This window comes from Trachymyrmex cornetzi, unplaced genomic scaffold, assembly GCF_001594075.2.
Source record: "Trachymyrmex cornetzi isolate Tcor2-1 unplaced genomic scaffold, Tcor1.1 scaffold1948, whole genome shotgun sequence".
Taxonomy (NCBI): Eukaryota; Metazoa; Arthropoda; class Insecta; order Hymenoptera; family Formicidae; genus Trachymyrmex; species Trachymyrmex cornetzi.
Genome location: NW_017296578.1, coordinates 14262 through 26508, shown reverse-complemented (window position 1 = coordinate 26508; position 12247 = coordinate 14262). Strand labels below are relative to the sequence as shown.

General features: G+C 27.5%; 1 protein-coding gene across 1 annotated transcript; it reads right to left on the bottom strand.

The window, feature by feature from the left end:
- Window positions 1–3017: 3017 nt before the first annotated feature.
- Window positions 3018–5129, bottom strand: LOC108759575 (uncharacterized). Its single transcript, XM_018505073.1, has 3 exons — window positions 4856–5129; window positions 4385–4552; window positions 3018–4294 (listed from the first exon to the last, which is right to left on the bottom strand). The coding sequence occupies exons 1-3, from the start codon at window positions 5127–5129 to the stop codon at window positions 3018–3020; spliced, it is 1719 nt and encodes a 572-aa protein (XP_018360575.1).
- Between the last annotated feature and the right edge of the window lie 7118 nt (window positions 5130–12247).

The following is a 12247-nucleotide window of genomic DNA, read 5'->3' as shown; positions in this document are numbered from 1 at the left end:
GAAGTAACGCGCGCCCGTGGCGCTGCGGAGGGCCCAGGAGCGCCCTCTTTTCTTCTTAATTTTTTGAGCAGGAACTGTGAACACTGTTGACGTAGCCGGCAAGAAAGCGTGACTACATAGTTTATCCATCCGGACGAGACCACAGGCATAATTAAAATCGAACTTCACTTGGTAAGTTCGTTTAATCGTTAAATTTTTTATATAATTTTATATTAGACATTAGAAATGTTGAGTAAAAACCTATATATTTAAAATTGTCCTTCGTTAAAAGATTTTATTCAAACAAATTCTTTAACATCGTCACGTATTACATCCAAAAAATATTGAATTGTCATTCAGTATCTCTGTGATTGTATATAACGAATCCCTTACAAATCTGTGGAAATTAAATTTCGATCAAATTGATCGAAAATTTCATATATTATATACCTTATTTGATAAAAAGATTCCATAAGTACGACTCTCTATAATAAACCATTTGACCTCTACGAGGTATTATTTTTCAAAACGAGTTAATACTATAATTTCCCCTTTACTCACAAGTATGGTGTATTCCTACGTCATTATTTGCTTTTTTATGTACCTACTATATTTTGAAATAAAAAAAGTTATAAAGCTAATATTGATTTGATTACTTCTTATAAAAAAGCTACAAAGGTATCAAGGTCTATAACTTGTTTTCTGAGATTTAAGTCAACACTGTGTTTTACGTACTTCATATCTAGAATGCGAAATTTTGGATTTGAGAGGTGAGGAAACTCACAATAATCAAGCCTGATTTGTGAGACTGATTTATGAGAAGCAATCAAATCAATATTATCCTTATAACTTTTTACTTAAAAATATACACAGAAAGTGCAAATTAATAACGTAGAAATGCATCGTACTCGTTAAAAATACGATATTGTAATGTTATCTCGTTGAAAAATATCTTTTGAAAAATAACGTTTCGTAGAGGCGAAATGGTTCATTATAGATAGTAGTATCTATGAAGACTTTTATCAGAGCAATAAGATCTACAACATATTAAATTTTCAATCAATTCGACTGAAATTCAATTTGCATAAGATTTCTGCAGGGATCTTCTTTTCCTTTAAAATAATTACTAAAGCGTAATGTTTAGATAAAAGGAGTTGCTATTTTAAAAGATTCTTTCGTTATTGTAGAAAAAAAACCGATTTTTTTCTACAATATATATTTATATTTTTCCTATTTTATTTAATTTTTTTTTATTATTACCTTAAAAATTTATTAATTATTAAAAGCTTTTTTATAATTAATTCTTTTATCGGTTTTTTATATTTTTATATTTTAACACTCGTTTCTTTACCATCATTAATTATATATTAATTATTATACTTTCTCTTAGAACATTATAATATATTTCTCAGAATAATTAAAAATAATAACAATAGTATTACAAAAATGTTTAATATTCAAGCAATTAATTTAAATATCTTTTATAATTATTTTAATGGTTCTATTATACAAAATTATTTTTTAATCAATATCTAATCAAATTTTAGATGTCATAGTAAAATTATTTCATTATTTAACACTTATCCGTACATCATTATTCGAGTACTTCTTTATAAACGTAATTTTTAACTTCATTGGGATTATTTTCTCCTAAATAAACTTTTAACGAATCCCAAGAACGTACTCTTGATAATGCAACGTACAATTGACCATGATTAAAAATATTTTTTCGAAGATCTACTGCAACTTTTTCGAAAGTTTGCCCTTGTGATTTATTTATAGTCATAACAAACGCCAATTTCACTGGAAATTGCCTTCTTTTAAAAGTAAATGGATATACATTTTCACAGTATAAAGTAATGCGATTTAGAAAAATAATTTCACCAATTTTATTACCTGACAAAATTTCACATCGTAATAAATTATTTTCTAAATCTAAAATTAATAATCGAGTACCATTACATAAACCTTCACTAATATTAAGGTTTCGAATCAGCATAACAACAGTGTATCTTCTTAAGCGTAATTCATGTGGTGGAAGACACGTTGGATTTAAAGAATTAAGATATTCTGTCACGATTACTTCACTTATATCTTCGTTATCACTCGTTTCAAGAGTATCTACACTTGTATAAATTCTTTCTGTCGTTTTATCCAATAAATTAACTACTTTTTCATTTATTTCATCGACATCGGCATTTCTTGCAGATAATATAACGTGATTAGCTATAGTTTTATACTTTTTATGTATTATAATATCTCCATACATGTCTTTTATTATATCCGAGTTAGCGTTCGCTATACATTTTTCAGGAAGGTGAACATTATCCGAGTAATCATTTAAAGAACCATTACCCAAATTTAGTAAAAACTGTGCAAATTCTCTTTCTTGTGGTAAGGTTCTTACATTTTCTGTCAAAGAAAATATTTTAAATTGTTTCCATAAAAAACTAAATTTTATGGATAAATTTATAATTTCACAACGCGTAGCTCTTTGTTTTATAGGTAATAACTGTCTAAAATCTCCACCAAGAAGCACGATTTTACCACCAAAATATAAATCATTTTGCATTATATCGCGTAATGTTCGATCCATTATTTCTAATATGTAACGAGGTGCCATAGGAGCTTCGTCTAAAATAAAAATATCTACAAGTTTTAAATTATTAGCTTCTTTAGACTGAACTTTAATGTTTGACGTAGAATCAGCAAAAAGAGGTACAGGCAATCCAAAAACTTTGTGTACCGTTCTTCCATTTGGAAGTAATGTAGCAGCAATACCAGTAAATGCCATCGTATTTATTATTTTTTTTTACTTTTAAGTAAATAATACAAAGTTGTATAAATAAAAGTTTTACCAGAGCCACCTGGACCATCAATATAAAAACAAGTTTCACTATTATTGTTAGTAGTTACCGCTGTTAAAATTGAATCGACTATTTCTTTTTGTTTTACATTTAATTGTTCATATTGTCTCGTACCTATGTATGTATCTTCTTGAATTTCTTCTTCTTCATTATTTATTTCTTGTACCTCTGTTACTTGCTCCATTTCAAAAAATTAGTTATACTCGATCCCTCCTTTTGAAGTAAATTAACAATATAATCATAGGTTTTTTTTATTCCCATTGTAAGTCCGTATCGTCTTAGATAATCTTCCGACATATCCCTTTTAAACTCATCCCATAATTTCTTTGGATAAACTGGCTGACAATGAATTAAAATTCGAACGAATAAATTACGAAGTCGTCTTGGCATCATCCAAACTTTAGCTTCATTCATTGCGCGATACCATTCGTTATCATCTTCTATGAGTCCTAATGCTAAACATGCAGCGGTGAAGGTTTGATGTACTTCATTGTTAACTGTCCTCAGTTCTTGAAAATTCTTCGCTCCTTTAACATGTAGTAAAAGTATACGTAAATGGAATAATTCTATCTGGGATGGACTAACGGAATACATTCGACCGATACAATTAAAATATCTTTGACGTTTTTCCCAACAATTAATGGTTTTACCATTAATTGTTACTTTTTTAAATACATAATGAGATGGAATATCACTATATAAATATTGTTTCGCTTCGTCATCTCGAGTATTTAATTCAAAATAATCCAACAACATTGTCATTCGTTCTACAGCCGATCTTATCGCACCATTATTTATATTCTCATCAATGATTACACTATGTTCATTTGGCAAATGTACCGGTAAACGAAAAATAGCGTGACTCTTTTCTTGTAAAGGTTTTCTTAAAATACGCCAACATGCTTCCACAGGTCCCACATAACGAGCTTCGATAAAATCTCGAATTTCATCATGAATTATCGTTTTATCTATATTTTCTCCAATAATTACAGATGCAGCGTCGTGACCTTTATAAATATATTTATACAAATATTTTACAGATCGTATACTCGAAACTATTTCCACATTAATATGACTATTAAATAAAAGTAAAAGCGTTAGATTATACGGAACGACATATCGATTATTAACAATATATCGTCCAGGTCTTTCGTAAAACAATTCATCATTTCGTCGACGATATTGTGGATAACCATCTTCATCCATGATCGTTTCAGATTGAAACTGTTTTGGAAAATGTTTCGAACATTTGTTGTTTATTAAACACCAAACTCCACATGGCCCATGAATCATATGTTTCATTACTACATTGTGTAAATTTGCATTTTTATCAGGATTCGGAATTTCTGCTGAAATAAATTTATCAACTGCTTCAGGATTCAATATCTTATAATTTTGTTTCAAAGTAACCAACAAATGTATGTGTGGCAATCCACGTTTTTGAAATTCTATTACATAAACGTACGCAAGAACTTCACCAAAAAATTTTTGTCTAACAATAATATCAATCAAATAATTTTTTTTTATATTAAATACACGAGCACATATATCTGGTCTATCTGCAGGTTGTTGATTTGGAAGTAGATTTTCTCTAATTTCACGCCAATTTGGATTACAAGTCATGGTAATAAAAAGATCCGGTTTTTCATATTTTCTAACAATAGCCATCGCATCTTGATAATGTTGCAACATATTACGCGGTGATCCTATAAACGTCGATGGAAGTATAATCATTTTTCCTATATGAGCATCATTATTATTAGCAGTATTTGCCAAATAATCAATTAATTCTTGATAACTTTCAGCTCGTAGTTGTTTTTGATTTTGTTTACAATAATTAATTCTATCTTTTTCAATTTTAACATAATTATCCACAAGCCATTGTTGAAATAATCGTCTTCCCATAATAAAAATATTAATATTATCACGTACAGCCATTCGATATTTCACGTAAGCAGTTCTACTTACTCTTTTATTACTATTTTTACATCGTAAATTGTCATGCCAACCTTGATTACCATACGGATAATACAATGGATAAATCCATGGTTCTACATTAGGATCCATCGTATTGACTTGTTGTAATGTTTTATCACTTTTATTATAAATCGTAACAAATGTTTCTCGAATTTCTCCATCTGCAGTAGTAGAGAAAACAGCTGCTACTTTATTCACTCTTTGTATATTATATCGACCACGATCAATACCTTTTTTTTTTAAAAATCCTAATTGTAAGTCACATACATTATCAATTTGCTGTTGTGCTTGAATTTCTTCATGCATCATTCGATACGATTGAGCAAAAATGTTATTTGTACGTATTATATTATCTATATTAAACGTAAAATTTCATCATCAAGATTCGAATTTCGATGTAATCGACATTCTGTTGCTTCATTATTATCCACAATAAAAAGTTGACCATAACTTGGCATTTCGTTAGATGTGGGATATAATGCAGTATTAATTTGATAATAAATTTGTCCTTGAATTTTAAAACAATAAGGTCCACGTCTTTGCGCACTAAAATCTGATATTTTTGTATTAAACGATGCGAATGAAAATGCATTGTTGTAACCACGAATACGATTATAAAAATGATTTGATTTTGAATGATTTCCCATAAATAATTCATAAAGATCATGCGGAAGTTGTGGTAAAGGATCTAATTCAACAGATCCATGACTACAGGAATCATAAAATGAATTTCCTTTATTAGCTACTTTTTCAGAATTAAAATGTTTCGCACCACAATGTTCACAATTTACATTCATTTCTCCTATATAATATTCTGTAATATCTTGTAATTCATTAATATATGATGTATTAATATCGATATAACCTTTCTGTAAAGCTCGTGTTTTTTTAATACGATCTACAACCTTATTTTTATTGATTATTAGATTATGTGAGGAAAATGTTAATTGTGATTTATTAAATACATTATTATTTATTACAGTAGTTTGTGATGGAATTTCAGATAATGAACTTTCCAATTCACTATTACCGTCTAAATTTATTAATTGATTTGATGTGCTAGGTATAGCAAAAACATTATTATTTGATAAAGTTTTCATAGACGAGTTATGAACATTTTCAACGATTTCTGTATTGTTATTAACATTAAATAATTTTATATTATCGTTTATTATATTAATTTCATTATTATTTTATGTTCTAGAAACATTAGTAATGGCTGATGTATCAATTGTTTGTGATGTAGTGGTAATTGTTTGATTTGCTGAGTACACTGTTGTCATAAATGAAATGGTTGAACTATGAGAATCTATTACTATGTTTTTTGACAAATTTGTAGAAGTTTGTGATACGTTCGAACAAATTTCATTAGTATTTAATGAAAGCTGGCAATCTTTTTTAATCATCATTCGTTTTTTTTCTCGTCTTTCAGCTTGACATTTTGCTTTTCTTTCACGTTTATTACTTTGAAATTCTTCTTCTTCAATTGTTCGAAATACTTTTCTTCGGGGCATAATTAGTTATTATCTGAATATTATTTTAAATGAATATCAATATAATCTGATATTAATATATTTTAATATTAATCTAATTTAATATTAATTCAATTTAATATTGATATAGTTCAATATCCAGTTTAATGTTAATTTTGTGTAATATTAATTCAGTTTAATATACATTTAAATTAATATTTTAATATTGTTTATAATATATTAACACAATAAAATTAAAATTAATTTGGTATATAAATAATTTTACTTTAACAGAAGTATTTTTTAAATCCAAGATAATATTAATCGAAAATAATTCCAATTCAAGATAATAAAGTCAATTTTAATTTAAGTCAAAGTTAATTTTAGTATAAGTTAAAATTAATTTTAATTCAAGTTAAAATTAATTTTAATTTTAACCAAACTATAATATGATTTAAATTAAAAGTAATTTTAATCGAAATAAAAACCAATTTCAATTTAAGTCAATATAAATATTAATTAAAACCAATTTGAAGCCAATTTGAAGTCAATTTCAATCTAAGTCAAGATAAATCTTAATTAAAGTCAAAACTAATATTAATACAAGCTAAAACTAATTTCAATCTAAGTAAGAGCCAATTAAATTAAAATTAATTGTATATATAATAAAATGTAAAATTAAATAATTAATATATTTTTAATTTAAATATTTCAATATTAATTTTATATTTTAATTACATATTTAAATAAATTAATAAAAATTTATTAATCTTACCTTTCGAAATAATTATCTTACCTTTTAAAATAATTTTAAAGTTTACTGTCTCTTAATTTAATATATTTCTTTTCGTTTTCTTCTTAAATTATAATTAATTAAATTATACCTTAAAGAAAATAATTCTATTGTAAGTATTATTTTTATATATAAATAATATATTCAATAAAAAATATATTTATACATATGAATAAAATATCTGCATGCAGTAATTTAGGATAAATTAAATAAAATATGGAATATAATCTAATTTTAAGATACATTACTCAACAAAATTAAAGGATCACTTGTCCACCCTACAAAAATAGGCAAATTTCGAGATAAAATAATTTCGTGAAAAATTATCGGTCGAAATTTTTAAATAACTCGGTGAAAAAAAATCATACAAAGCTTCATAAGCTAAAAAAAGAAATTGAAGATAAAGATTCACTCTTTCGAAAGATGTCAACCGCATTAGTGTACAATTTTTACTTGACTCCGTGGAACTTCGTAAATTTCATTAAAAATTTTGAGATCTGATGCATCTTCATTTGTGTTTGTATAACTTTATGAAATATGAATAATATGGTTTTTTAAAGTACAGATTTGAAAAGTAGAGATTTCAAGCTTTAAAATGCTTTTTTAAAAATCTCGATACGATGATTTTTCACGAAGTTATTCTATCTCGAAATTTGCCTATTTTTGCAAGGTAGAACAAGTGATCCTTTAATTTTGTTGAGTAGTGTATTATAATAATAAAAAATGTAAATTTATTTCTTTTTATAAACTTAACCAAAATACAATTATACATAGTCAGAAATTTGAAATGCCTATCACGGTCGAAGCTGGATCTTCGTTGCTTAAATAATTCAATATTCAATTACTAATATATACTATATATGTACTTGAATATATACCATATTGTAGTCTTTTTCAAACTGTGTACAATTATACATAGGTTTTGAGAAAATATATGTTCTTTATGTAATTAATGCAATGTAAAGATTTCATTTCATTATTTCTTTAAATAAATATTTAATTATATAAGGTGTCAATAAACTAAAAAAAAAATCATGTAGAGATATGCTTTTTTTTTGTTTCGTTATTTAGAAGAAAATTGTAAAAAAAGACAAAATGTAGTTGCTTCATTTTCACATTACCTTTGAAGTATTATTATTATTGAAATTGTATACGAAAACAATAATAAATTCGTTTTCTGGTGAAAACTTTTTTGTTTGTTTATATTTCTGCCTTTCTCTTATTAATTCGTCAGTTACTCGTCAAAAACCATCGAGCGAATTATTCCTATTAAAATATACAGTATACATATTCTAACATTGAATACGTTGACATAATTTTCTTATATATGATTTTTGCGACAATAATACTACAGATACAGTGCAAGAGTATATCTATTTCCAAACAGAAGAATGCTAAATCGACGAGTCATTACATCAAATATCATCAGATCAGTATTTGGCTGCAATATGAACTGTTGGTACTAAATGCAATGTTCGTATTATTGCAAGACCAACATTTTAAATAATATCTACATTAAGATTCTTAAGTATTCATTACAGTCATATTAAATAATAATGACAAATGCAAGAAATGAAACGTTAATTTTTATTATATACCATTTATAAATAAAAAGATAATTTGAATAAAATGACAAAACTGAAACATTTATAACAATCGATGAAAATTACATTTATCCCTCTTGATAGTTAGTAAATAATTGTAAAGATTAATAAAAGGCATATGAAATGCTTTTATTTAATATACATGCATAGCTTATTTGAATTTACAGTGCCTCTTACTATTTTTTACGATTATTTATTGACTATTAAAGAAAATAAGCATTGAGGGAATAAGCATAAGATTTTCATTCATTTTTATAAATATTTTAAAACAATCTCATCATTTTGTTTTATCCAAATTATATTTATTTATAAATAACACATAATCAAAGTTAACGAGTCATTTCCCTTTGACATAATTTAATTACTATAATTACTATTCAAGAATTTTAAGCAAGTAAATAAATACAACGTGAATAAGTAATAAAAAAGTACAAAAATGAAAACTATGTTTTATCTTTTTTGTAGCTTTCTCCAAAACAAAACAAAAACGAACTTCATATCTTTACATATATGACTTTTTTCTTAATTTATTGATCCTCTATACTCTCCCGAAATTTTAACATTTAAATTCTGAACACACTCTGTATAATAATTTATATAATAGTCACTTCTTTATAAATTGTAATAATTTATGTATTTCACATAACAGTAATCATAAAATCAGCTAAATAAAAAATACAAGATTGTAAAATTGATAAATGTATACAATATAGAATATCGTAAAATATATATTTTAAATAAATTATATAATTATTTAATAATTCTAATAATTTTATAATTATACACAAATTAAATAGAAAAATTTTGCAGGGCGTTTTAGGAATCTGCGATGTAATTAATGCGCTTATTTTAATTACACACAATGCTCTTACAGCAACTTAATATTCATACATCGTACATTTCAGCTAATTTCTAACCTTCTTTAGCGATTTAACACCTTATCATCTATCTAACATCCAAATCACATCCTTCCTTCGGCCACTCCACACATCTAAACTCCATACCAGTTGACAAGCTGAATGGTCATCAAGATCTATAAACATCAATTTAACATATAGAGAGATGCGAAATTTTTAAATGAGTGACGATCGTAGAAATGTTAATTATAAGAATTGTAGAAGAATGTGATTAATGTAACGAATACTCCTGAGGTTAGACATACATAGATCTTGATGACCATTCAGCCTGTCAACTGGTATGAAGTTTAGGTGTGTAGAGTGACCAAAGGAAAGACGTGATTTGGATGTTAGATAGATGATAAGGTGTTAAATCGCTAAAGAAAACTAAAAATTAGCTGAAACGTACGATATATGCATATTAAGTTGCTGTAAGAGCATTGTGTGTAATTAAAATAAGCGCATTAATTACAACATAGATTACTAAAACGCCCTGTAAATATTTCTATTTAATTTGTGTTGATATAGAGGAATCCAATTGTTTTTTATTGATTATAATTATATTTTAAAAAGACGTGTAAATATATAGTATCAATTACAAACATTTTAAAAAGCAATTATGTATTTTTTTTTATCTTAATTAACATAGTTCATTATTTTATGCATAAAAGTATTAAAGTATTATTATAAAATCATTATAGTTTTATATTAATTTTTTAATTGTAGAAGATAGCAAAATATTGTACAAAATCTTTTTCTTATACATAAAATATTTTATGTTTCAATTTTTGTATTGATTTTATGATAATTTTTTGGAAGATTAAAACATAAACTGTGTTAATGAATCTTAATGAATTAATTTTTTCTTGTACTGTATGTGACATATTTTGATATAGAGTGCATTCAGGGAGTTCACTACCAGTGCTATGTAGCGCTACCATTGTTCAGGGAACCAACTGATAGCATTATGAAACACTTTTGTGACGCTATTGTTGGTAGCGTTTAACGTCATGACTCGCACTACGAAGTACGAATGCTATCGCCAAAGAAGTAATGTGTTGATACCGTAACGTTGCGTAGCGTTCGTGTGCTCCATGAACAGCGATAGTGTAGTCAGTAGTGAATACTAAAATGAACATTGTTGGCTGATACTTCGAAATGAATAATCGCAATAGTATTCATTATATTATACTTAGCTTTTAAAATGGATTACATGGAAATGGAATTGCGTGATGGAGAGTTATAGGAAAGTTATATGTTAAAATTGAGTCCAACGGATGTCATTAAAGCAAAAAATTATAAGGTTATGGTTGTCCAATATTTTGTAATTATACAGTTTAGCTACAAAATCAATAAAATTAGGCTAGTTCAACGCGTTTTTGCATAAAACGAAAGAATCTAGCAAAATCTAAAAAATCTTAGGCAAATTTTATTTTCAGGTTATTTCCCCAGAGAGACAATACCTCTCTGGAGTGATACAGATATAAGCGGCTATGCCGCGCGCCAATAAAAATATATTTCTTGCGGGGGACAAGGGCCCTCCCCGCACGGGCATTTAAAACTAGAAGGCTGAGGGGCAAGCCCCCCAGCCTACGCCATTTTATCACATATAAATATCATCCCCCCAGCACGCAAGCTGGGGGGATTCGTTATCACAGTGTTTTGCTCCTCCGGGATATCACAGTGGTGTCGTCAAAAAATAAAAGTCCTAGAGGAGCGCGCGCAGCAAATACATAATAAAATTAAAATTAATAGGTGTATATCGCGCACATTCACACGACAGTCAGGCATACACACGACAGTCAGGGCCCCACAGACAGATAGTGTAAATAATAAAATATAAAAAAAAATATATATATAGAAGAACTAAAAAATTAAAATAAAGAAAAGTACAATAGTACATAGGAGAAAAAAGTAGAAGAAAGATAGAATAAAGAAGATAGAAGAAAGATAGAATAGAAAGAAATAGAGAATAAAATAGCGTAGCTAGTAGGCAGTAAAAGGTACAAAAGTACGTAGAATAAATAAATAAATAAATAATTAAAACCAATAGAGAGGTGTCCCGTCCAATAGTCACTAAGTATATATTAAAATTAAATATTAAAAAATTTATATATACTACATTAAGCGAATAGCGCCAATATCACAGGTTTCATATAATAAATAATTGGACATTGGGACACTCTCTATTAGGTTGAAAAGGGGAGGTTTTAAATCGCTTGATGATCTTAATTTACTTCCAGAAGTTGATGGTCTATCTGAATTCGTTGAATCGATCTTATTGCTTTTACTCATGTAAGTGTATTTTTTGTAACATTTCTTATATACAGATATAGAACCATCGATTCTATATAATTTTCTTCGCAACGATTCATTGCTTGTCTGGTAGCAAGAAGTTCGCAATATTTTGCAACCTTTTTCTTGAATGGAAACAATTGCACTTTCGTCTATGCCCAAAGGTTGTTCACAAATAATGCAATTGTTATCAGACATCTTGTAAGTAGGTATACTAGGCGGATTCTAAGCCGGGTCCTCTGAGGGGAGTGCGGGGCGCGGGGGGGAAGGCACGGGGGAACCGTAGGCGAAGGAAGACCCGGCGCTATCGCGGTGTTTACGTAAACACCGATAACAATGATACATGCAGCCATCATTGGGGACG

Bases quoted from the DNA above. Each gene is read 5' to 3' on its own strand.
- LOC108759575 (XM_018505073.1), bottom strand. From the start codon at position 5,129: ATGCATGAAGAAATTCAAGCACAACAGCAAATTGATAATGTATGTGAC. The intron at 4,553-4,855 runs GTTGGCATGACA...CGACGTTTATAG, and splicing joins TTATCCGTATGGTAATCAAG to GATCACCGCGTAATATGTTG. The intron at 4,295-4,384 runs GTGTATTTAATA...TTTATGTAATAG, and splicing joins TAGACCAGATATATGTGCTC to AATTTCAAAAACGTGGATTG.